This window comes from Frieseomelitta varia, unplaced genomic scaffold, assembly GCF_011392965.1.
Source record: "Frieseomelitta varia isolate USP_RPSP 00005682 unplaced genomic scaffold, Fvar_1.2 scaffold_379, whole genome shotgun sequence".
In the NCBI taxonomy this organism is placed as follows: Eukaryota; Metazoa; Arthropoda; class Insecta; order Hymenoptera; family Apidae; genus Frieseomelitta; species Frieseomelitta varia.
This window is the reverse complement of record NW_025110122.1, coordinates 34,937-62,133: the sequence shown is the minus strand read 5'-3', so window position 1 is coordinate 62,133 and position 27,197 is coordinate 34,937. Positions and strand designations below refer to the sequence as shown.

The 27,197-nt window shown below is 39.1% G+C and overlaps 1 protein-coding gene and 1 long non-coding RNA gene across 19 annotated transcripts; one reads left to right on the top strand and one right to left on the bottom strand.

Annotated features, from left to right (window-relative positions):
* Window positions 1–226: 226 nt before the first annotated feature.
* LOC122531166 (piezo-type mechanosensitive ion channel component) lies at window positions 227–27,139 on the top strand. Of its 18 annotated transcripts, XR_006307211.1 has the most exons (40): window positions 227–365; window positions 5,593–5,686; window positions 8,538–8,753; window positions 8,829–9,061; window positions 9,429–9,860; window positions 10,460–10,582; window positions 11,572–11,619; window positions 12,052–12,187; window positions 12,253–12,362; window positions 12,428–12,694; window positions 12,778–13,104; window positions 13,214–13,506; window positions 13,574–13,710; window positions 13,806–13,948; window positions 14,083–14,259; window positions 14,388–14,904; window positions 14,990–15,085; window positions 15,284–15,726; window positions 16,056–16,461; window positions 18,093–18,155; window positions 18,634–18,779; window positions 19,388–19,564; window positions 20,884–21,180; window positions 21,268–21,341; window positions 21,718–21,792; window positions 22,016–22,096; window positions 22,432–22,708; window positions 22,797–22,960; window positions 23,035–23,184; window positions 23,262–23,414; window positions 23,485–23,632; window positions 23,729–23,943; window positions 24,021–24,179; window positions 24,281–24,407; window positions 24,472–24,878; window positions 25,022–25,317; window positions 25,392–25,641; window positions 25,723–25,950; window positions 26,037–26,230; window positions 26,303–27,139. XR_006307211.1 is itself a non-coding variant. In XM_043658857.1 (39 exons), exons 2-39 carry the CDS (start codon window positions 5,623–5,625, stop codon window positions 26,134–26,136), a joined length of 7,728 nt encoding a protein of 2,575 aa, XP_043514792.1. In that variant the 5' UTR covers window positions 227–365; window positions 5,593–5,622; the 3' UTR covers window positions 26,137–27,139. The 18 variants fall into 18 exon arrangements, 17 of the variants coding, with proteins under 17 accessions (XP_043514792.1, XP_043514790.1, XP_043514791.1 ...); XM_043658857.1 differs by having other exon boundaries at window positions 11,575–11,619; window positions 12,052–12,163; window positions 26,037–27,139; XM_043658855.1 differs by having other exon boundaries at window positions 11,575–11,619; window positions 26,037–27,139.
* On the bottom strand, window positions 9,095–10,460 carry LOC122531174. The gene is made up of 2 exons (XR_006307213.1): window positions 10,271–10,460; window positions 9,095–9,894 (listed from the first exon to the last, which is right to left on the bottom strand). It is a non-coding gene; the product is annotated as an uncharacterized LOC122531174 (long non-coding RNA).
* Window positions 27,140–27,197: the final 58 nt, after the last annotated feature.

The following is a 27,197-nucleotide window of genomic DNA, read 5'->3' as shown; positions in this document are numbered from 1 at the left end:
CGCGGCGTCAGCGGATGCGTCACGATAATTCCTCGTAAACCGCCTCGTGGGCCGTTCGTCGGTCTTCCGTCTGTCTCGTTTCGTCTCGGACACGGTGAAACACAGGTCGCGTACGCGCACATTCGGTACGAACGCGAATGAATTTCTGAATGAAATGAAGAACAGCGTCGTGTTGTCGTCGTCGAGCAGCGTCGTGAGTTGACGCGAAACAAAAATCGTGCGACAGCGTGTGATCTCGCGCGTGTCGAAGCCGGGAGGCGTGTATGTATGTTGCCCTGCTGGAAGTTCGATCGACGAGAGGACAGCCGGGAGAGAAATCGTCCGGAGGGATGCTTTGAAATACGGTCAGAGTGGTTTCATTCAAGGTAAGCCTGTTTCTTCTTCCACGGTCCCCCTTTTTCTCTTCTTTATTTGGAGACTTTATTGTGCGCCGATTTCCAGTCAGCTGACCGGAGCGTTTCAGCGTGTTTCGTTCGTGGTTGTGTACGTTCGTACGTATTCCAGTATTCCTGTGGTTGTGAGGTACGTTCAACCCGTTGAAGGTGCGTCGAGCGGAAAAAAGCGCTGTTATAGGTGTGTACGTGATGATGTACTGGCGAATTTTTGGAGCATTGCGACGCGTTTGAAGGGACAATTACGCGGGATGAAACGCGTGCGATCATTAGAGAGTTCAGTGAATTAGGAGTGATGTCATAGTTAAAAAAGAGATCTGACACTTGTTATCGGAAAATGTGCTCTGTAAATTTTCTGACGTTTCATTGGAAAATGAATTTGGCAACTTATAGATAAGAAATATTGAAACGTCAGTATATTTATCATGGAATTTACATGCAGTTACATTAATTTCCGCACGTGGCAATGCTAGGACTGGATAAATTTGAAATTGAAACATTTCTTGTAGCTATTGCATACGAGTGGAGAAATGACTTAGTAGACTCTATTATACCTGGACCATCAAACAAAGATTCTTTCAGACCAGTAGTCTTTCATTCTCCATTCAATAGGACAAATGTAGAATCTTCTCTTTCCTTCATTTTCTCGAAACTTTTATTTTCTTACAGTAAACTTTAATAAAAATTTGAAAAAGAGATAAATAAAAGCCAGTTGTAAGTTGGGCGTTTCGTTGCTCCAAAATTCGTGCTGACAATGCGAAACACGAGGGATCGAACTCGTTCCACGCGGTTGAAACGCTCGTCTATCGATTTGTTTATCACGCAGCGTGATTCCAGAAAGAGAGAAGGACGCAACACCGCGAGAACAAAATATTTTGATCGACTGATAGTTGATAGTGACGGCTAAATGAATCATATCTGATGTTCTATTTGTTTCTTCCTGTCTTCCGTGCGCATTTACTTACGTGCGACCTTGTTACGAGCAACCGATAATGCGTTGTCACATTTGACTTTGCATGGAAATGAGAAGATAACTTTCAATTCACGTTTCAACACGTTCAAACATTCCTTATCTTTCGAAACAGAAAATATTACTTTCCTTTCCGCGAGAAAAATTACTTCAGGTAAGGTAGAATGTAAATGAAACTTGAAGACTTCCATTGAATCGAGAGAAAAGTCAATTTTTACTCCTCTGAAATTTTTCCACGCAAAATAAAATTAACACGCTGCGAAGAGAACGAAGAGAGGAATTTTTCGCGAATTCAGAATGAGAATTAATAAAAATGTGCAACGTGAATTTCAAGCCGACGAGACGTTTAGTTCAAACTGTTCAAAGAGACATCGAGTTGTTTATCGAGTAATCAGGAAATCCAACGCGACTTATATTTACTCTGAAAGCATAACGAGCGTCGTACACTCCCTTAATCAAACTCTTTTACGTTGCCTGCCGCACACGCCTACGCAACCTCTGCACGCAATGTGCGTTTCTTTGTGAAAATGATATCCAAGGAATTTAATAATATGTGACAGTGGAGAATCAAAGCGCCAGCTTTTTTTGAACGGACGGAAGGAAGTAATTATTCTAATTGTAAGAACACGTAACTCATATCTACATACGTGTTTTACGATCGTTTATTACATTTTTTGTTTTCTTTTTTCTTGGAATTTCGTGGTGAATGTTTTTAATTAAGGCTCGATACTCATTTTACATTAATTAGATAAGTAATGTTTAATGGAAAAGCAACGGTTCTCGATTCTTTGTTCCCTTATCGTGCTTAAAAGTTAATGAATGTCGCTATAAATGGAAAACTGATGAGTGACACGTGTGTTCATTCGGAAACTATTCAACCTGTCCTCTGTAAGAAAATGCTGGACGTTATCTGTAAAGGCTGAATAGGTATTAGTTCTAGAAATTCTAGTGGCGAGCTAAAATTATCGAGATTCCACAATGCCTCTGTCATCGATATTGATTCATATAGTAAACTGACGAATGCTAATTAAACGACCACAGCTTACAGACGAAGATTGTTAGCTTAGAATTGTTCACTTTATTTAAAATTAAAACAATTCTGGTGAAACAATATTTTTATGAAACAGACTCGTTAGAATTTCATATCATCCGCGTTATCTATCCCCAACTGACAATCAATATGATAATTCTCGTGATTGCTATCGAAAAAAGTCGAAAGCAGTTGTAGTTGACATTAGCTTTGACCGAAATTGAAATTCAAGAATGAAAATATCGAAGGCCCTTCGTACAATTTAATAAATATCTAGACTGTGAATTTTTACGAGCGTAGCTAAATGGATATTTAATTATTTAAGAACTCTCTACTTTGGATATTTCGTAAATTTTCGTATTGCAGATTAGATATACAGATCTTTTACATTTTGCAAGCTAACGGTATTAATAAATTTTTCTCGTACGTCAGTGACAAATTTAATGATAAATCAAACGATATTTTGCACTGAAATTTTACAAATCGTAGAATTTCAAAGTTTATGAAAGGGAAGATTCGATTCGTGAATATTACTGATCGATTATATATAATTTATAATATAATATATATAATATCAATTGATAAATTATATATAATTTAGTCCAAGTATCTTCCTTCTTCTTTCCTTTTCTTTGCTGAATGACAATAACGACCAAGTTGTCATTTAATTCGCCTAACATTTCTCAAACCGGTTTAGTCAGATGAAGACGACACGCGTCTTGATTAAAATGCAATTTCACGTACCAGCTCTCTTAATTAGCATAAATGCACTTGTGGTAAAGTGACGGAGAGCGTGTCATTTGCTCGGACTCTGGAACGACGGCTCCCTTGAATTTCACAATGCAATAACTATAATACTTCTAAGTAACTAAAGACAATGGATTAGAGCTCCGTGATTTTTATCTTTCTCGTCTCGCGTTGGTAATATTTGCTGGTAATATTGGTAATATATCTCTCCAAACATTCACCTATCGTGTATCATCGATCGAATGTACTGTTGAAACTTCTGTTATTTAAAAAAAATGGCGACGTTGCTCCGCCTTTTCTCGAAATCGCGCGATAAAAAGATAATCTCCGATAAAAAAAAAAAGAAAAGAAAAGAACGATGATATATCTACGCAAGTATATACCGTTGCAGAATTTAGTTAAATTTTTATCAAGAGCAACGATGCACGAAAAAACGTGGTAACTCACCGTGGAAGAGTTCGAATTTTTCTCGCGTAAATGGAAAGTTTCTAATTTATTACGGCAGAAAACTAATCTACCACCTATCATCTCGGTATTTATTTTGCGACCAGATCGCGACTAGCGATTAGATAATAATTATTTCTCAGTTACGTGAACGATTCGTAACACGATACCACCTCGGCCGTAGAAAAATTTGTACGATTGTATGTCAATCGTGCAACGTGTCGGTGAGAAATTTTGATACAGATGACCGTGAACATGAGAACGCTGCTTCCATTTCTCTGTAATTGCACGATACAGGAATCGTCTTTATAATTTTACGACGGCAGTAAATTTTTTAACCATCGCGTTCTATCTGGGTCGAACGACGGAATCTCGTGCATCTATCGAAACGCTTGATGGCATCGAGAGACGATCTATAGTCTGTGAGTGAGCAATCGAGATGTCCGATGTCAGCAGTATCGAATAGTATCGAATTCAGAATTTAAGATTGCTAAATTTACACGGAAGAACTTTTACTAATTATTCGTAAATTCCGTTTTTGATTTCATTTTACTCTTCGGCTGAAAAAAGTTCTCCAAGAAACGCGTTCTTAAAAGAATCTCGTTAAGTAGAATAATCGATAAACTTCTTGAAAGGTCTTAAGGAAAGATCTTACACAAAAATTTCGTAATTCAACTTCTACGCTCTACTTCAGCCACGGTAGTGTGCAGAAGTTAGGTAGATTTTTTTCACTTTCTGTTCCAAAAAATATTTTGAAACGTTTCTGCTAATGCATTTCTGTAATTACACAACAGTGTAATGTTTTCTACAGTAATCTTGTTATCAGTGGTTGGCCGATAGCCAAGCTGATTCTGGAAAACGTGTGGACGCACCTTTTACGAGACGAGCAGAGTCCAACCCCATATAATTGCTTGATAATTAGACTAGGTGTGCCTGGGTTTTTATCGAAAGAAAAAAACGAATGAAAGAGCCGAGTTCTCAGAACTATTTCGCTTGGTAATTTTAAGCTTCTCCGCGATTTTTCATCGATCGCGAATAAACATGCAACTAGCATTTTCATAAACACGAGCCGATATTCTACGTTTAACGACGTAGATGCACGAAAGTTTGAAGGATTTTTCTAAGGGAATATCGTGTTGTCTTCCTCTTTCTGCGTTTTATTGCTCAGGAGGATATATGAGACGTTAAATTGACCGGAACTCCAGCAGAGACATAGTTTGATGATCGTCTAAAAAAACGACCATCCAGGTCTTTGGTCGAGACACCAAAAGCTGAGACCACGTGAAATCTTAGACGGGAGCAGGATATGGGTGCACATGGTGTGTACACATGGCTAGATACATTGCTTACACGTCGGTTGCTATTTTCACGAAAATAATGACGACAACGCAAACGATAGATTAAACGAAGACTTTCCTTTTAAATTCAACGCGTAGACTCTCACATTAATTGATATTTTGTTCGACGAGTGCAAAGTGCAGCGGACTTAAATTATCTCCAGATCACAATTCCTTAACTCCATAAAGTACCAAAAATTTCCGAGATTGACGCGGGACGAAGATTGAAATTCTCGAAAGGCAACTGTTAAAATACTAACCGACACCTTAATTCAATAAAACGCATGGCGTACGAGTGTCCCTTCGACCGAGCCGAATTGACCTCGTTCTGTCAATTGGCGAGTCGCGAGCCGGGAAATGTCAAAAGGGAACGTGTCGCACGATCTCGCGAAATAAGATCCACGCGAAAGTCACGCTACAATGTTACAATTTAAGTAGTAAAATTCTGTAGAGCGTAAATTTCGAGGGGGTCAAGCCGGTTGTAAACACGGAGGGACGAGTGGCGCGCCGAGTCTCGTGGCGAAACGAGGTTAAAGGTACCCGACTGCGGCAGCAGCGTGTCGTATCGATTCTAGTCGGGCTGACATTGCCGCTAGAGAATCTCGAGATGTTGACAGCGTACACGGTGGATTGTTTTACGAGCGAGCGTTTTCGTATCACTTTGTGTTTCAGGGTGAAAGGCCATCCGAGCAGATCCCAGGCATGTCCAAGTATTGGCTGAACGTGGCCCTCCTCAGGGTTGTGCTACCGCTTGTTTTCACAGGATGTAAGTGCCGAGTGATCTTTTAATCAACTTCATTTATCCTACATACACTTGAACTGCTAACAACAACGGGAGGATTGAACGTTTGACTTTTCAAAAGATTTTCGGAGTCGAATTGGTAGAAAGTAGAAAGTTTTCGAGTCGAAATATAAAGAATAAAGGATCGTTCTGAACATTTAGAGTAGCAAATATTAACATTTACGGATTCGATTGATTTATTCTCCAAAGAGTATTATTTTACTACTCATTCGATAGTATGGTTCGTATGAAAGATCTAATTATGTTGAACAGTGTGTTTGAATAGATAAACGTTTTATTTTTGCTGATAAGGTTCCCGGAAATCTTACGTCATATTACGATAAGGATATATTAGTAGACCTTCATTTTGTTCTAATCAAGTATCGAATAATTTTTTTTTTCTGAAATTTGGAAATCTAAAGAGAAATTATAAATGGCCTAATTGTAAATGGATCCTATGTAAAATGAAGACAATTTCCAGTTGAATCTCTCTCTAAAGTTTGAAAGAATTCCTTATCGATCACACGTCCGCCACAAAATTGATCTGTTTTAATTTACCATTTCAATGAAAATTGTAGAATTAACAACATTGTTAAAAGAGGCTTTATAAATTTACTGACAGATACGAAGTCGAATCGAAGAGGTCACATGTTGACCGTTCTATTAACGTGGCCAGTTTAATACTGTTATTAATTATCAGGGTGTTATCTCGACGTGTCACATATGCTAGACCGCTCCACGCTGAGTCACATTATGTCGTAAATAACGTTGATGGATATTAGTTCTTTCTCATTAAGGAAAGAAATAAAAAAAAAAATACTTCGAATAATCTAACTGATTTTTCGTTATCGATATAACGATTTCGTAAGAATAACAAATTATATAGGATTAAAGTGTAGAAATGGACGCTCCGAGAATAAGAGTGACGTAACCTGTCGTTCCCATGTCCAATAAAATGAAAAGTGAGTATTTTCGAAGATCGTCGAAAATACAGCCAGCACGTGTATAATTTGAGAATACTCAGAATTCCATGGTGACAACTGTCGAGACACACTGTTCAGTCTATAATTAGACGGAATTTTGTTCGATAATCACACGTAGCCCGTCTCTGTTATCAGTTTTTTGTAATTGAGGAACTTTTTTGGGGAGAAAGATACCTATAAGATACTTTCGTAACACCAATTATTATTTTGTTCAAAATATGTAAAATTCTCAAGCCAGACGACTCTTTGCAATATTTAACAAATGAAGCTCTATAAATTTCTATTTAAGTTCCATCCTTTTAGTAGTATTGTAAATAAATTTTTTTCTTGATATAATTTCACAACTCAATTGACCACATTGAAAATACATTTGGCATCTGTTATATTGTCATAAATTCATAAATCCTCTTCTCTTCAGAAAATACCTCGATACGTACTATAGCGAGATGTTCGTTCAACAAGTCGTAATGAAACGATCTCTCCTCGTAGAAAGATTTCGACGTAGTAAAAGGGAAATTTTAATTCGCTCGAGAGTAAACATTTTCTTTTTTTTTTTTTTTATCGTAAATAGAATTCCGAGAGGCTGCTTCGATCTTCCGACCTCAATCAGATGACTGAGAAACAATGACGCTAAATGTAACGTTGTTATCGCTGAAATTATCATGTTGCACAAGCTGGCCAGAATAATTAGCTGTCCGTGGTTTCTATAATTAACGTTCCGTCGGGAAAAAAAAAAAAAAACGCAGACAGTTCGTGATCATGAAATTGTTGCATAATTCAAAAAGTTCCTTATCATTGTTCGCAATTAACTTTTTATCCCCTGTTTTGATCTTTTCGTTCTCCAAAGAGGAGACAGAATTATGCCTCCTGTAATAAACCAGTCAACCAGGTTGAAAATAATAATAGAGAACGAAATGTGTAATCGGCAACAATATTGGAATACAGAAGACACTGTACACTCGCGTTTACTTGGCAGCCGGTCAAACTTTTCGTTTGTGCGCGCGGCGGAGAGAAAATAGTAAGCAGAATGTACTCTACGAATAGAAAGTGCTTTCATAGAGCTCGGCACGCAAACTGGAGCGACATGGAACGAGTTTTCGAGAATATAATTTCACTCGAGATAGTTTTTCTTCAAAGAGACCGACCGCCACAGTTTTCGAGACAACAGCGGGCATCCTCTTTCGAGGTGCATCGCCAAGAAATTAATTGCTCCTCCTGCTTCTTGAGGATCGGTACAATTAACGTTCCGAGTTAATTAACCGAGTAATAGGTAATTATCATTCTTCGAACTCGCGATTCGTGCGTGACGAACTCACAAAAGTATCGTTCAGAGCGATGAAATTGAAATGAATTTGCGAAACGGATTGTGAAAATTGTTTGAATCCGTCGGAATGATACGGGGGTGTAAAATGTCATTGGTAGTAGAATCTCCATCTTTGAAGTCCCCAGGTTGAAATTGACCTTTCTTTTGCCCCATTTCTTCTCGTACGAAGCGAAATGAACTGCATTTCTACGCTTGACGAATATCAGACGGAAAATGTCGCGAAACGAGAATGTCTTTTACATTGTAATTCGCTGTTTTACACACCATTCTGGATTCTAATTTAACTGAAATTAATGTTTCTTGTATAGTCACACGAACAATAACGTATATAACGAATAACATATGAATGAGTCACGTTGCATTTTATACTTAAGTTTTTCACGCACAAATAGTACATTTATTATAATGATAAAATAATGAATTAAAAAATAATAAGAAAATGATGAATTAATGGTAAAATAATGAAAAAATACGAAATGCAAACAATATTGAAATAACCATTAATCATTAATTCTTGAACTCTGAACAGGTACAATATGGCGACCTGTAGGATTGTCCCTAGTTTACTTGGCTCTGATGCTATACTCGCCGCACGTGCCCGTACCAGACGCAAAAACAATGGCTGGCCATACAGGCCACTATTTGAAAACGTGCATCGGCCTGTCTTTTCTCACAGCAACCAGCCAGCTCACTTTTCACATAGTTCTATTAGCTCTGCCTACTTATGGACACTTCCTTCACAATTGTACGTAATTTCTCCCAACCTTGAATCTAGTTACCGAGAATGGACTGAGAATGTCTATCGTTGAACAACTTTCAGGCGAATCGATGGAAATGATCTTCAGACACATAGGTTTTGTAAGATTAGACGAAGCTTCCGGCTGGGAGATCTTCTTCTGGCTGACGCCGGAATTGATTGTCCTACCTATCAGCGTGGCAGTGTACTTTCTGTGCCGATTTCTGTCACAAAAGAGCGTCGTCGATGAGGAGGAAGATCCGTCGTTGCATCAAAACGCCGAGGCACCGAAAAAGAACGCGGACGGGACTGCCAAGGTATTGTTCAGCGTTGATAAATTTCATTAAATTTCGTAATATGCAATTTAATAATAAATTGCATATAATATATTATATGTTAAATCGGGCAATCTGTGAAATTATGTGCCTAAACGCTGCGCCAAAATCTTACTTTACCTACAGTAGATAAAATTTTGGAATCACTTTTCCAATTGTATCAATTCGCTAATTTTATTTCAACTCGAGATTGACGCTACAAACGTTGAAAGTTGAATCTTCCAAGTTAATTAAATTTAACGTTTGCACAGAACACACATTGGTTCCAAAATTTTAGCCGGTAATGTTCTTGCGTAAGTGGATAAAAAATTTTAGCTCGTAGCTAACTTTAGTAAGTTTGTCCATCCAGATCATCAATTTCCTCGGACGAATCGGCACCTATGTGGTCCTCGCGTCGCTCTGCATCACGGCGTCCCTGAAACCATCGATAGAGGGTGGTTTCTACTTCCTCGTCTTTCTGGGTGCCGCAACTTGGTGGGCGTGCAATAAAGAGCTCCGAAAGGGTTTCGCTGTATTATGCAGGATCGTGATGGCCGTCGTGATCCTTCATATCCTGGCCCTGCTCACCTATCAGAATCAAGTGCCCCAGCAGTTGATACCCGTGAACAGCACTTGGCAGCGATACTTCGCATTGACGCCTGTCTATCGGACGAACTGCACCGATCCAAGAGACGTCAAGTACGCGGACAATGCCGATTGGTTAATTTACGGCTATTGCTTGAGGCTGTTCTGGCTCTATTACGTCTTGGCGTTGCAGTCACGGTTCCTGAGCGAAAAGCCGGTGAGTTTATCTGTTGGTATACTAAAGAATATATCTTGCATTATGGTTCCAACGATCCAACGATACCGGATAAACGTTGACATTAACATTACAAAATAGTTGAAATTTACTCGAGAGTTTAACGAATCGTGGGATAATAAAACAAACATAATACGGTCTAACGGGAGATGAAACGGGCGAGGATTATCGGAGTATTATTAAGCGGAAGCAGTGCTCCGTCCATTGAAATTGTAATTAATCGATTCGAGAAGATTCAGCCGCGAATATCGTTGAATAGCATGTCTAGGATACTTGGGCGTTTGAAGATGATGGACGTGAAGTACAGTGGAAAGGATCAAGCAGAGTTTGAACCTTTGAGCATGAACCATGATATAACGACGCATGTTGCGTGCAATGTGCTTTCTACTGACTCAATTAACTTTCTCACGGTTAAGGAGAACGATTAACCCATTGATGTCGGCATTGATAACACGATCTAAGCTTTTACGATCTGTATATTCACTAACTCCGTGATTACATACAAGTGTAACATCTGTCGCTCTGTTACATGCGTGTCATTCTTTGACGAACACGTTGCTTTTACTAACGAGGCGTTACAGGCGAAGGAAGTGAAACGTCTGAGCGGCAAGCTGGAGAATCTGGACACGCCGTTGTCCAGGCACGTTTCCATCAGACGAAGGACACCATCTCAGAGATGGCAGTCGGCGCGGCGGAAGGCTCGCGTAAGGATCTCGTTCCTGCCTGAGCCGAATTTTCTCGTTTGCTTTGATCTTTGCCTGTTTCTAGATATCTTTCTTTTTTTTTTTTTTTTTGGAATGAATTCGAGTATATTCTATCATCGAGTTTGTTTCATGTTACACATAGTAACTCACGAAAATATATGAACATTTTTTACCTCTCTTGGAAAAATCTCACATCTTCCATAAATCATTTTAAAATTTCATTAGAATCACAGTGAAACACGGCCATCATGATTGTGTTGAAATTTGATATCAATCTGGAAATGTATATAAATTTGCAAACATGTACCTACAGCATGAATAACCATCTTAGATTTAAGATCTAAAAATGAATAGAAATTAGGATATAATATTTAACAAAGATTTAGTACACTGCATGAATAATCATCCTGTATAGGTAATTAGTACAGTGAATAATTCATTATTGAAATATCTTGCATCTTTTATACATATTTTCAAATTTATTTCAAACTTCATCAACATAATTATGACATAATTTACTTAATTTTATCGCGGTGCTATTTAAAATTTCAAAATATGTTCATAAAAGATTTCTACAAATATTCGAATACGTTCGTGAGCTACCCGCGTCATTAATTTAATATTACGATCAAGAAAAATTTATAAACTTCATCTCCTGCTTTTCAATTCTTGCCTGTTTATAAATTCCATTTCATTTTAGATGTCACGACAAAAAAAGAAAGAAAAACAAAACATATTTATACACGTCGTGTTAAAAATTAATAATTTTTTTTTCTCCGTACCTGTTTTTGGTTAACAAACCAAAAGAAGATGAGAGTTATTTATATGGAGAAGGTAGTACACCATGTGTGTTAAAGATATTTTTGTTCAATCGATTGCCCGTCTTTCTTCAGACAACTCCCGTGTTTTTTATTTGCTGTCACCTTCCAGATTTGAGCAAATTCCTTTTCCGTTTGGATGCCGCTATGTTTAGTTTGCCATTGTTTTAGAAGCCGATCGTTAATTCGTCGTTCCCACCTGTCGACGAGCGCACACCCGTACGTATAATGATTAAGTTTGCACGTTTAATTAACACAGCAATCAATTTTCTTCACTTTGTATCTCTCACGATCACAACTTACCCATTCAAGCTGATCTCGCTGAACTCTGCACACATTTTTCAACATTCACTTTCTTTTTTTTTCTTCATTCAAATAATCGGCACACTTTAAGAATTTTAACTAACTTCTAATTCTCTTGGTGGAGGTAAATTGGTCTCGCTCGTACGCAGCATGCATGTACGCGCCTTGACAAAACAAAATTTCACTCTACGAAAGCATTGTATATTATATATTTATAAGTATAGATTATTCAGTAAGTTAGAATAGAGATTAAAATCCTAGTGCAAGAGATAGCGAGAGCATCACGTAGAGGCATTTAGGTTTCTTAGTTTCATCAGCAGGGAATGTCATTGTTAATTTTATCGATAGCTGATGCGATTTGGGTCCGGGAGAACGGGGCTACTGCAAGATTCAACCGGAAGTGTCATCGTCCAGGATGGTCATCAGGACGATAACATTCAGATGCAAAGTCTCAGTGAAGGTTCGTCGAAATACACACATATAGGTACTCTGAGATCATTACAATACATAACATGCTTGAACACATCTAATCAACTGAACAATTTTCAGCTGCTCCGGACGAGCAATCCGGAATCATCGAGCACATCATTATGGCTGTATACTCCATCTTTCAGCTGATAATCAACTCGTCCTACCTCGCTACGAATATCATAATGATGGTAAAAACCAACGAACCAATCTCTCGAGCTTCATTTTCTAAAGTTTCTTTCTCGCATGTCGCCAGACGTGGAGTATAATGTATCACAGTTGGACAACGTTCGCGCTGTTGTTGTGGGCCTTGGTTCTCTGGATGGTGCCCAACAAACGTGTCTCCATGATGAAGTGTTCACCTTTCATCGTTACCTACGCGATGCTCTTGCTTCTCGTTCAATACATCTATAGTATGGATCTGACGGAAGAAGAACTGCCGACGAAGATAAACGGGATAAGCGTGTCGGAGATTGGCTTCATCAAGGCTGACCAACTTAGTCGGTGGCATCTGGTCGTCAAAGTAAATACAATTACTGTTTATTTTGGCGATTGAAATGAAACACGTATTATAAATTGGGATGGACTTTTAACTGTCTGTCGCAGTGTCTGTTCATATCGATGTTCTGGATCACTCTGAGGCAATACACAGCCGAGAGAACTCGACAGAGACGTTCTTCAGCGTTGAGAGACATGGTAGCGCCGTTGCACGTCTCTGTCTCGACAGCTACCACGGCGATGAACCACGAAGCGCCAGAAATCAAAAGCAAATTCATGAAGGACGTTGGCATAGTCTTGAAGAAATTGTTGACCAAGTTCTGGATCGCTGTGGTCGCCATTATGCTGTTCGTCTCTGGCATCACTGGCGAACGTATGACCGTATTCAGGATCATTTACATGTCCCTCTTCTTGGTTCTAGTCATCACTTTCCAGGTGACTCGAGAATTGTCCAAGATCAGATTGTGTATCTGCAAATCTATTTCAAACTTTTGAATGAGATATTATTAAGACAGTCGATTTTATAATTCTTCGTGCGTTGTAGATATCCTGGACAGTGTGGAGGAAGATGATGTACTCGTTCTGGATCACAGTCATCGGTTACTCCGTGATCATGCTGATCCTCGTCTACACTTATCAATTCCACAATTTCCCGAAATATTGGAACTACCTCCATATTGACGAAGACTTGCAGAAAGATATCGGCTTAGAGAAATACGAGACCAAGGACTTGTTTGTTAGACTACTCACGCCGACGTTCTTCGTGATTATCACTGTCCTGCAGATTCATTACTTCCACAAAGACTTCTTGGAGGTGACCGATATCGAGAAATTCGGGTTAGTATGCGTTGTCTCCGGCGTAATTGTATATTTAGAAAAAAAACGAACGATTGAAAAATTATAGACCGGAAGAGATTCCCCGAGTCGAACGACCGAGCCTTGGACACTCGCCGATTTTAGCCATGCCAACGTTATCGCCAGGAGAAGTCTTTCTCGTTGAGGAAGATAAAACATCTGTATATTCTCTAAGACAGTTAAAACGTATGACAAATCCCACGTTTTCTTATAAACGTCAAAACACTAACAAGTGTGCCGATCGTGTAAATTTTCAAATGAAAACGAGACAAATTTTTCAGAAATGTCGAAGTTGAAACGACTGGCGTTGTTTCACAAGTTGGTAGAACACGTGTGGAACTTTTATAACTACACGTGGTTGTTCCTTGAAATTCACATGCAGAAGATCATTTTCGTTTCCGTGATGATTTTTTGTGTAAACGACGTGAGTTTTAATAATATATATATATATATATATATATATATATATATATATATATATATATATATATATATATATTCGATTGATCGGTATCCAAACGTTCAATTTTGTCTATTGTTTAAACGACATGGTTTCAGGTCTGCGCTATTAATTTCGTGTTCGTCTTGATAACAGTCATCATAATCAATTCTCGAAGTAACATTCAAATATGCACGGCGAACACGATCGCCGCTGTAATTGCTCTCCTGATGGTCGTGAAAATGCTGTATCAAATACAGTATATCGATCACAATAATTGGAACGTTAATTGCACGGTAATAATATAATTTTAAATTATAACGTGTAATTTTGCAACGTGCACTTTTTAAACAACGAGTTAATTAAAACTTTTGCGACACGGTCTCTCGTTCCCGATCTAAATTTTGTCACTTGTCGTTTGCAGAGAGTATCGCCTGAGAATCAAACTCAGTACGGCAGCAATAACACGATGTACAACATCGCGGAATGGTTTGGAATAAAGAAAGCAGAGCCGGGACAATTGGCAGAGTTGTTGAAAGGTTACATAGGGATCCTGGTGGTCACCACTCTTAGGAAAATCATCAGAATTCGACAGTGTTTCCATAGGAAAGTACACAGCGAACCTCTGGACACTCCTCAAATCATGTTCCCTTCGATCACCAGAGAAGATGCGGACAAGGGCGTGCCACAGTGCTTGAAGTTCCTCTTCAACTACGGTTTCTATAAGTTTGGCGTGGAAGTCTGCCTGGTAGGAATCGTGGCACTCATTGGAACCAGATTGGATTTCTATTCGGTTCTTTATAGCATATGGCTTCTGCTGTTCTTCCCTTTGAAGAGGAAAACCGTATCGAAAATTTGGCCATTCTTCAAGATCTTTGCTATAACTTTGATACCTGTCCAGTACTCGTTCGTCGTGGCTCCCCCAACTTGGTTCTGCATAGGTTGTTAAATATTTGCAGCGTTAATGTTTGAAGTAATTTCTATCTATGAGGACAGAGAGCGTAACTTGATCTTTGTTCTTTTCAGAGTATCCGTGGAGCGAATCGAAAACTCTGAGGGGATTGCAAGAATGGATGTACTTGCCTGATCCTGATTTCCCGCCGAATGCCAGGAAATTAATGTGTAAGGCTTGTAATCGAATATCGGGCGCCAATAGGCCGCGAATGTTCATCAAACAATAGAATCGAGTCAGAGATTAATAATTTAAATTATAAAATAAATAACAGTGCTTAAATTTTCCACGAGTCCACGAACATTCGCCGCCTGAACACGATTAATTTCACAACGACGACGAAACTTTTGAGCTGAATTCTAATCCAGGTGATTTTATTCTGCTGATGATGATCGTCAGACAAAGTCTCGTTTTCCAAATCGAAGAACGGAGCACGGCAAGTGGCAGGGAATTTCCAGCTGGTCACAATTATTCCGTTTACCAGAACATGGAGAAGCCAAACTTCGTGAACCCCGTGAAGGATTACGTGTCCCATATTCACTCTTGGCTGGACATAGTGAAACGAGGCGTATTAATAAGTCTCATGTGGATTACTTTGTCGATCATGTTTCTGGCTGGAACGGAGAGAACCAATCTGTTCTCGTTGGGCTACTTAATCGGCGCGTTTGTGTTTCTCTGGCAAGGAAGCGATTTTTACTTGAGACCAGTGAAGACGATCTTGAGATGGTGGAATTTTCTCATCGGTTACAACGTAACTGTCATATTCTTCAAGGCGTTGCTTCAAGGTGTAGGTTGCGTGCTGATAGATCAGGTAATCTTTCGTTCATTTCTTAGTTTTATTAGGAGTCTTGAACATTTGACACTGGAATTACATCGACAAATAAAGTACAAAATTTCTAGATATGGAAATAAAATGTAGAATAAATTTTTATTCACATATTTCGGAGAAAAAGATGTTAAGCTTGTAAAATTTCTAAAGAATCTAAAACGGGTAAAGGAAATTTCATAATTTACATGATCTATAGATCTATCTAAAATTTCTGGTGTATTTTACCCAATTTGATGGTTATAGTCTTGCTTGTATAAAAATGTACGGATTACGTGTGTCATAATTCTAAAAAATAAAATATCGAATTTCAGCTGCAACTGTTAACGTGTCCACTGATTCAGCTATTCGGCATAACTTGCCTGAGAAAGTTTCGAAGCGCGGTGGGTGACATAACTCTGGAAAAATTTGACTGCGAAGTGCCGCAGGAAGATATCGGCATGGTTTGGGACGGTCTGTGCTTCGGCTTCTTGTTATTCCAGAAACGACTGTTCAAGAGCTACTATTTCTTCCACATAGTGGACGAAACGAAAGCCATGAGTATCTTAGCGTCCAGAGGCGCGGAATTATTGGAGGAACTGCATCAGAAACGCATCGAGGTTCAGGAGAGCGTCGAGAAGAACGTACTGCAGAAGCTGAAATTCAAGATGGACAAGATCAAAGCTAACCAGAGGAAGATACAAGGACCTAGCTACAGAGAGCCGCAAATTCACGCAGTCGGTAAGTGTCACGTTCGACGTTTCTAACTACTTTCCTTTTTTCGTTTTTTTTTTCTTTTTTTTTCTAAATGTAGGATTAACAGGACGAAATGACATCATCGATGATTCAACTTTCTGTTCTTTTACTATGTCAATTTACGTGTATTCTGTACGAATTAATAAGAAGAGTACTTCCACCTTACTAACCTACGTACACTTTACAACATTTAACAAAAGATTTAATCTCAATGTTCCTCGCGTATTTAACACAGAGAAGCCTAATTAAGTCCAAACTTCAACATAGGATTTCATCTTGTCAATCCATCTACTATCCATATCCCACAGTCCTAGATCTAAACCTCAAACGAAGTATTCTTTCACTCTACCAACTCATGCGTATTCTACGATAATTACGATTTAAACCTGATACATAGGTACGTCTCTTCACAGTAGAGATTATTCGCTAAAGGCTAACGTCTTTGTATCTGATTCTCTATATCCGATGCACGCGAAAAAGAAGGGGCGGCGCCTTTGGCGAGGTCCTCCAGCGAGAGCTCGTGCGTCTCCTCCGGTCACACACCCCCTCAGGGTTATCAGACGCCGATCGACGAGGACGAGGACAAGCCACCCCCGTTGACGCCGCGGGCTGCGTCTCTCTTGCAGGCGCCCACGCCGAATTCCGCCGTGATGACAGTGAGCCTCGAGGGTTACCTCGAACCGACTCGTATTTCTTTCGGTTCCCCGCCGAGTAGCGAGTTGAATCCACGTGGACCGTCGCCCGACGAAACCTTCCCAGTGTTCTCACCGCCGCCGTACGACAGAGGGCCACGCGATCGATCGTTGACATCGTCGATCAGACATCGTCGACAGTCGAGCTTCGTCGGGCCGCCGTGGATGAACGGATTACAGACACCGAGACAGTCCATCGTCTCGATCACATCTCGCTCCCCGCGATCTCATCACACATGTAACGACACAAGAATCGGGAACAAGATCATTGTCGTCGATCTGCTACGATGTCCTGTACATACGCTTCCGTGACAGCACCACTAGATCATCCACGAAGCACCGATGTTTCTTTACGTTTCGTTACTTTCGGTGGTCCCCGAGGATTTTCATCAAGGGTACCTTCCGGTTTCGATTCCGTTTAACTTTTTTGTATCGAGTCAAAGTTGCAACGACGGAGTTTTTCTTGGTTCTTTCTTTTTTTTTTGGTAGATCTTTTGATACTGGTTTCGTTTTTTTTTTTTTTTAACGTGTAGATATTTAATCGATTCCTGCATCGGAAGACACTTTTCTTCGATCTTCGTTAGATGTCGTATTATATATGGATCTTGTTGGATGTACATAACTGTACGATTAGATCATACATGTTCCTTCGATTTCGATCCTGCTTTAACATTCTAACGTCTCTCCTTCTCACTCATCTCTCACAAGGGAGAAATATTAATGAAAATCCAGAAATCCGTTTAATTTCTCGACAGATTATCGATCTGATGCCGTGCCGATCAAGGACTTCAGGCCTGTTGGCGTATATGTAATATAAATTGTATATTCTTGTAAAGTAGACGTCTATCCTGCGCCAACACGACTTTCTCATCGTTTTCAGTTTTTTATCTATCTATACCTTTTTGTGTTTCTTCTTTGTGTTAGATACTCTGTATCCAGGGACACGGCCGTTGTACAGAGTTCGCGCGCCAAAGACCAACAGAGAGGGTAAATGAAAATTATCTTTCGGTTTTTCTTCTTCCGCAGCTTTTCCAGGCTTTGTCCTACCAAGTGACGCGTCCAAATTCCTGACTAACTGTCCTTCTGCTTTTACAGAACATCACGCTGTACATAGCCGTGTGCGTGTAATTTATTTCCAACCAAGTGTCGCGTCGCACGAACATTTAATATTGTATAGCGATCCAAAGATGGTGGTTGCATCTATGTATGTGTGTGTGTGTGCGCGCGCGTGTGTACCTCACGATCTGTGTCTGCGCGATCGTACTAACAATTTTTCTAATTCCAAATAGATGTTACACTGTTCTGATTAATTATTAGTCTGAGCCTTATGGAGTAACGTGTCTTCTTAAAGCATAACTATTCAGTTAAGTGAAATATCGTGCATGGCTTTACGTAGCATAAGTAACGGATCGTTGGACGTTTTCATACTTTTTGTTCTAAAGTAAATCTCTTTCTTTTCGGTCAGCCATCAGATCAGGCGACTACTACATGTTCGACGACTTGGACGACGACGACGTGACTGATTTGATCCCGGATACCGAGTCCGAGAAGCAAGAAGCGGAGAAACGCCGCGAGGTTGAGAAACGCGGCAGAAGAATGACCATCTCCGAGGTACGTCGACATCCTCTCAGCTCGCTGCCGAATGAAAATCACTCGCGACACGTTTTAAAAGGTTACGAATACGTATATCTCTCTGGTTTGTCTGCTATGAATCTCCGTTCTGAAGCAAACGTTTTGACTAATCGATGAGTGCTTGATTCACTTGAGAAATTCCGCGAAAACGACCCAGGCATCGATCCGACTTTTAATTTATCGCATCCTCAGCATTCGACTTTTGATTTCGTGTTTCAGTTAACTTTGTTAACTCGCTCATTCATTCGGTTAACTCAGTTAACTTCGCTCAGTTCGTTCGTTCCTTCGATCGAATCTGTCTGATGGATCATCGGATCATGGCCGCAGGTCGAACTTGAACACCCCGTGTGTGCATAAAATTCTTGCATTTACTCTATCGATCTACCACTAAATCCCCCCCCCCCCCTGCAATGATCACTAACCATCCCCTCGCCCCCTGCCAATTTTTCACAATTTTTCTGTAATCCTTGGCCCCGTCGCGTCGAGGAATCGTCAGACAGCAGACAAGAAGCACAGTACAACAAACAAAAGAAGGCAAGCCTGTATCGCGTGGAAAGAAATGACTCAAAAGTCTGGCCCCTTTGCAGTTGATGAACACGCTGCTTAAGACAGACATTGAGATCGCGACACACGTCGCCATGTACGGAGGGACTGAAAAGGACGCGCTGAGACTTCGTCGTCGGAGTGAACCTTTAACAAGGAAGAAATCGTCAATGTCGTATCTCAGTGCACGTTCCGAGACCGATACTGCAGTGGCCACCGATGTGAGATCCCCTTCAAAGGCTGCATGTCACTGCTACAGGCTCTTTTTCATTCTTTCTCTCTCTTTCTCTCTCTCTTTCTTTCTCTTTCACCTGCCCACCATTTCTTCCTTGCTCATTCTTTCTTACTATCTATTTCTCTTTCTGATTGATTTTTTTCTTCTCTCATCGTTTTAACCTTTCTGTTTAGTTCTTCCTTTTATTCTCCTCTCTTCTTTCTACTCTGTAATTATATCGTATTATCGTTGTTCTCTAATAAGTTGTCGATCACCAGCGTCTCCTCTTTTGATAGTTCATTATCTGTAAATAATCCTCAGCTTTCGTACATACATTCTTATTACGTCCTTGTTCTTTTCTTTTTTTTAAAATGTTTTTTTTTTTCTTTCCTTCGTCGTATTTTATTCATTAATTTCATCATTGTCGTCGGACTTCAAATACATTCGATATACATCTGCCGAATTATTTTGGAAATTCGTTAATAAGCCTATAACAGCTACGTTTTTTAACACGTTTAACAAGACACACAGCAAACCATGATTAGTAGCGATATTAATAAATTGTACATACAAATGTCTGTATATATAGTATACTGTATATTACGGCGCTTCGATATTAATTCTTCTTTTCTTTCCACATCTTACAGCTTTGTTGATGAAAAAAAAAAAAAAAAGAAAAAGATATACGACGGAGGCGGTGGCGTTTCACTTACGTCGACTCTCCTTTTTTTTTTTTTATTTTTTATGTCAATCCTTTTTAATGTTGTAGTCGCAGGAGGCTCCTCGTCGTCGGCATTATACATAATCTGCTGCTCGATACTTGGCTTAATTTGTTTTTCATTATGTTTACAGCGACTGTAGCACCGTAATCTCACGCTTTCAATATCTGTAACAATAATCTTTAACGATCGATCGCATACGCAGAATTTGAATCAGACAGAACGCCGTCGAACGACCTGCCAAACTTTTCTATTTAAATTAAAATAGTCTATCATGGTGTTGCATACATTTCGATTTTTACACTTTACGCGTAGCAGATATGTAAAGAACAATTTTTGATTTCTCAAAGTGGCATCGAATAACTTCGATCATCTATTAAATCATAATTTCAAAGACAAACTCTTGGGATTTCCTGGCAGTAGTAAATACAACGTTAAAAAAATAGAATTAAGAAGGTGTGATTTGACTACGAAAATTACAATACCGGAACACCGCGTCCTTGAAGTGGCACTGTGGCGTAGTTGTCTTCAAATTCCACGTACCAAAAGTTGTCCAAAGATGAAACGAAACCAATGATACAATTGACGATCTGTCAATTTAAATCAGGGCGGCGACAAAACGAGCCTCACGTCGGCGGACATAGAAACGGAGGAAAAGGACGCGTCTACGGCGGAACAGGATAAAACGCCAGAGCCAACGGACGACGAGTATGGAGAAGATAAAGAGGCAGACGAGAAGAAGACGGAGGAAGATGACCAAAAAGTATCGATCGCTACATACTTGAAATTCCTCATAGTGATGATCAACAGTACCCTCACGTCGATGACGAGATACCTGAACAGATTTTCCCGCGACTACAGATACATTCGCAAGGTTTTGACGAAAGAGAAGAAAGTACTGAAGGTACGTGGATCAAACGAGTTTGATTGAAAATTTTTTCCACGAAAAATCGAATTACACTTTCTGAATCTTTTTGACATTGATTTACAGGCGAAGCCGGATTTCCGGATGGGAATGCGACTAGGTATCAATCAAATGTGGCAGCCGATCCCTCTGATGAAAGGGTAAGATTTCCCATCATAAATGGAACTGTAACTAGAAGAAACTGTTCTCTTTCGGCTTTTTCGATCATTTGTTCTTAGACGCTTAATTATTGTACAAATATACAATGTCATAGAATAATTCAGAACCGCGACTTTGAGGAATCCCAAGAAGACATTTTTAAAGATTCGATATTGATTTCGAGTTGTAAATTCTTCGATGGTATCCGACGTCAACACTTTAGAGCTTTCAGTAGTATTGCGCTTGTCCCAAATACTTGCTTCTTCTTGTTAGAATTATTCAGATATTCTTCCGAGACAAAGTAGTTTATATTTGCCCCTGCTATCAGACCAGACGTTATAGTAGAAGCTAGAGTAGTAAATGTGCTCGCTCTGACAGATCGTCTAGCGGAAATACCGAGGAATCTTACGATGCCGGCGAGGGTCCTAGCCAATCACGGCCGCAGGAGCAGAGGTAAGACTTCGTAGAAAATGTTTTCTTTTCTCGTGGCGTAAAATAAATCTTGTCTAAATTAAATTCAATATTTATAATGTTCAAACGAAAGTTCTTCTCGTTCTTTCGACTTTACATAAATTCGATAAAAATTCCTGAGTCGCATTTACGTATTTGTTGTATCGTTAGTTTAGAAAAGTAATTCGAAGTAAACGTAGACAGAGAAAAGTGTTATTTTTACTAGGAAACGCAGCTCGTTGACGATCCCACATATCCGAATTTTGGCACCGAGTTTGGAGAGAGGATTGGATATGTCCTCCTCCAGGTATCGAGAAAGTACTTTGTCTAAATCGATAATTAATCCTTCACTTGATCGTTAGACACACACCTTCTGCACGTTGATCTTCGCAAGCAGCTTGTATATTATCGTTTCTTCTGCTCTCTTTATACTTTATTATACAGTATAAACGTAAATATTGTGATCTTTACGAATTTTTCGTTTAGTTCTATCTCACAGGTGTTCGAGCTTTCAGTGTGCTTTCTGTATCATAAGTGTTCTCGCAAAAGAAACAGAATACTATGTTTTCTTCTGCGAATTTGTTGTTGAATTGTATCGTGAAACTTTTGTGACTTAATTGACACAAATTTTTATTTGTATAGCGCACTCTTCTCCGAAATTTCGCCTGTCCAACACGAGGACGAAGGCGGTCAATTGTCTGAAGTCGATCAACCACCGATAATACAATTATTGGCTTCTATTTGGTTTGGAATCTTGGCGCATTCGTGTCTGCTCTGTTACTTCGTGGTGTTCCTTCATCAGATTAAAAACGCGTCTGTTCTTTCTACACCTCTGCCTCTCATGGTGTTCTGCTGGGGCTCGTTGACCATCCCACGACCGTCGAAAACGTTTTGGATAACGCTGATCGCGTACACCGAGGTAAAACATCATTGCTCAAATTGATTGGTAATTTTTTCTCGAAAGAAAAACTTCTTTGCTAACCAATGATAACCATTTCTTCCATCAGGCAATCGTGATAGTAAAATGCATTTTCCAATTGGAAGTGTTGCCCTGGAATCGAGAAGCTTCGCCGAATAATCCTTTATTTACACCTAGAATTATAGGGGTTGAACGCAAGCATAATTACGCCCTGTGGGATCTGCTATTGCTTCTCATGGTGTTCTTTCACAGGTAAATCGTGGCAAAAATTTCGCAAGAATTTCTCTTCTAGTTGTGTAGAAATTCAATAGAGATCTCATTTTTAGATTTATGCTCAAGTCATTAGGCCAGTGGACCTCTCCGACCCTGAAACCAAGGAAGATCATTCCTTCCACTTTGACTGTAGTTCCGTTAAAACTTCCACGGCCAGAAAATAGAGGTCAAGGGGAATCTACATCGCTGGAGGACGAGGAAGCGTACGTCGACGTCTTAATTTTCATTAATTTATACAATACTCTACAATACTCTAATATTAATATTTTATTATTTACAGCGTTGTGAAAACTCCCAGAGGAAGAACTTTGAGCCTGGCCGCAGGCCAAGGTGAAAGCGCGCAAGCCACGGACGAATATGAAAAATTAGTGGCGGTTCAAGGAGAGGAAGTCAGTCCCATGCAGGAAGAATTCAACAAAGCCATGAACATGACGTGAGCATGCGTGCACGCTTCGTTTGATTGTTTTCATAAGATTGACTCGAACGATGTAATTTATTTCCAGCGTTAAAAAATACAAGGAACCAGTGAAGAACTTCTTTGAAAAAATCCTCAGTCCTCACGGCAAAGAAAAGACGAACGTGTACGCCTACATGTTCCTCTGTGATTTCTTTAATTTCTTGCTGCTCATTTTCGGATTTTCCGCATTTGGAGTAAGTATTCTTCTATCTTCTGATGTCGTATATTTTCCTTTTTTTTTCTTTTTTAATAATTAAAGTTTGATAAAACTTTTTTTTATAAATTTTCAGACACAGCAGGGCGATGGTGGTGTAACAGCCTATTTGCAGGAAAATCGAGTTCCTATGCCGTTCTTACTCATGTTATTACTGCAATTTGCATTGATAGTTATCGATAGAGCCTTGTTCTTAAAGAAGTCAATCGTGGGCAAACTAATTTTCCATTACTTCCTTATATTCGGCGTTCACGTTTGGATGTTTTTCATTCTACCAAGTGTCACCGAACGGTACGATTGGTTCTTTCATTGTACAACTCCAACATTTGATGTCTTTTTGATTCAAATTGTCAAATCGAATTCAACAGACAATTCAACGAGAGGTTTCCACCGCAAATTTGGTACATGGTCAAGTGTTTCTATCTTTTACTAGCGGCTTATCAATTAAGACAAGGCTATCCGACACGAATACTTGGCAATTTCCTGTGCAAGAAATACAGTATCGTCAACTACGTCTTATTCAAAGGGTCGGGATATTTTCTATCCTTCAAACTTAAAGAAAAAAAGTTCTTGAAACATTTTATAATGCATTAATTTTACGAAATATTTATGAGAAAATTATCTACAGATTCATGTTAGTCCCATTCTTATTCGAATTAAGAGCGGTGATGGATTGGATCTGGACAGACACTTCCATGACAATAATGGACTGGTTCAAAATGGAAGACATTTTCGCAAATATCTATCAAATCAAGGTATACCGTCCCGTGCATTTTGCATAAATTTATATATAAATTACTAACAAAATACGAATTGCAGTGTATGCGAGGCGTAGAGTCGGATTTCCCTCAACCACGGGGCGTAAAGAAGCAGCAAATGAGCAAGTACTTGGTCGGCGGTGGTGCCCTGTTCTTCATGATCGGATTAATATGGTTCCCCTTGCTCTTATTTGCTCTTGGTGGCACAGTTGGTGTCTCTAATCTGCCCTACGACGTTTCAATGAGGATCCGAATCGGTCCTTACGAACCGATTTACTCTATGTCAGCGCAAAGTAGTTCCATCATTGAATACAACGAAGCCGAGTTCACGAGATTTTCGAATTTGTACGCGAGAGACAGACCTGCCGTCACGTTCTTGGAGAATTACATACACTCGGATGTCGCTGCTGTGAAATTGAGCGGGTTCTCTCGAAAATTGTGGAGTATATCTCCGCCAGATTTAGAAAGGTAAAGAAAATCTTTTCAATTCACAAGGAAATAAAATTTTTCTCACAACGTTAGAAGATTAGAAAACACAAAAATTCAAGGATTAATTCTCAAGTAATTTACAAATGTGACATCTGTGAATTGGTATAATTCTTTTATGGCAGACTGATAACAGAGTTAGAAGATAATAGCACAACCGTAGTCGTTCATGTGGAATGGACAGTGTCTCGAAAGACGGACGCGAAAGACGCCACTGGGATAACGACAAAGGTGCGAGACATAAAATTGCCACCGTATGAAAATAACGAATTTAATCCTGTGAGAAGAACGTTAGCTGATATGCTCTCTAGCAATGAGTCGACGGTGCATAACGGCACCATTATGTTGCAACATGCGTTCCCAAAGTTTTTGAAGGTGACTGGTCGAACCATTAATCTAGTACCGCAGTTGATGCGTATGCGTAAGTTTCACGAAAGAAAGAAGTCACCGAAGGAAGATAATGTCAGCGAACTCACGTGTGGAATTAATTTCCAGCAAGATGGCTTGACGACGATGTTGAGGAGGAGGACCACAATTATCTGTACAGGAACATTAGTCTTCATTTGTCTACAGACGCGGACTGTTGCGCTCGACAGAAATGGTGGATCGTAAAAGAAGTCTGCAACGACACTTTATACGATCAATTGTTAAAAAGAGTGCCGTTGAATAATTGCAAGTATATTATGATGTTCCTGTTCAACGATAAAACGTTCCCCGAAGGATTGAGCTTCATCAGTGGGTTTGGGTATGTCTTTGAAATTACTGAAACCTATGATGCAATTTGGGTTCAGCGTTAGAATTTAATTTTTTCCGTATATGTCTACAGAATCTTAGGTTTGTACACTACCGCGGTGATAGTGATTAGTCAAATGATGAGAAAGATAGTGAGTGACATGGCGCCAAAGATTATGTTCGACGACTTACCGTACGTCGATAGAATTCTAAGATTATGCTTAGATATTTATTTAGTCCGTGAGAGCGGAGAGCTGTGCCTCGAGGAGGATTTGTTCGCCAAATTAATATTCCTCTACAGATCGCCAGAGACGTTGATCAGGTTACTGTTACATTATACCACACATTACCATATATATGATATTAAATTACAAGAAGATAACGTAACAAGTAAATCGCTTTTTTCAGGTGGACAAGGCCTCCCGAAGAAGGGGAGAGGACTGATAACGAAGATCAAGATGATGCAGATGAGGATGCTGTTGCAGCAAGGGGAGAATCAAATGTTTAATTATTAAATATTTCTGAGAACAACATTAATTGAGACTATTGAGGCAATTTTCAAAGGGACTAGAATTAAGTTTGTCCTTTGGCCAACGACTTTTGTTGAATCAAAAACTTTAAAACAAATTTATTAATCATTCGAAACAGAATTTGTTAAGGAAAGAAATTTTTAGGATACCATCTTCCTAATGTAGTAATGTTGGATAATGGAGACAATAGTTGACTCACTTATGAAGAAGTGACACAAAAAACGGTCCAAAAAATTGGAGTAACTCAGGAATTCATTACAACCATATTTGTTAGAGAATTGATTGAAAGATTGTTCCTATCTTCGAATATGTATATTATAAAAAATAGGCAAATAACGCGAAGAGAAAGAGAAAAGAATATAAATCAAAATAGGAAAAATTAATGAGAAGACCTGAGAATTATACGATAGAATTATTTATTTTTCGCAATTGTACTTTTAATTAATTAATTTTACTAATCTTTATTTTAATATCTACCGGCAAAGAAACTCGAATTCCTTCATATTCAACGATATGAAAAGTATTGTGATTGTGAAGTGTCAGTGAGATGCTTTTGAAATAAGTGCATTATAGAATTAAGCGTCTACGAATAAGTGCTTTCTTTTTACTTCTTATTTATTAGATTTCATGCCTAAATTGAAGTATATTTTTAACGCATTTAAGATTGCATCATGGGTAAGAACACACCTCTCTTAAAATGTTAAAACCTCCGAAACTGCCGATTGCAAGATCTTTCGTTCATTTTTATACGTTTTTCTAATCGTCAATTCATTCAACTATAATCCATGAACAATTATCTGATCATTTTGCCAAATTTCGAGCGCATTTTATATATTACACATATGTAACGAAGATCTTGGCATCATTGATTGTAAATATACATTGTACCATGTGCATCTTTGTTCAGACATTGTATCATGTCGCCTTAATATGCCTTTTAAAAAGTATCTTCGAATACACGTAAATTGTTTCAAATGAGTATAATATGTCTTCATCCCAAGACTTATTTTCTACTTTCAAAATATATAAAAATCACACA

What these genes read in the sequence shown, in the direction of transcription:
- LOC122531166 (XM_043658854.1), top strand. Translation starts at nt 5,623, where the DNA reads ATGTCCAAGTATTGGCTGAACGTGGCCCTCCTCAGGGTTGTGCTACCG. An exon ending in GTTGCGTGCTGATAGATCAG is followed by an intron (nt 15,727 to 16,055) that starts GTAATCTTTCGT and finishes ATCGAATTTCAG; the next exon opens with CTGCAACTGTTAACGTGTCC. An exon ending in AACAAAGCCATGAACATGAC is followed by an intron (nt 23,415 to 23,484) that starts GTGAGCATGCGT and finishes ATTTATTTCCAG; the next exon opens with CGTTAAAAAATACAAGGAAC.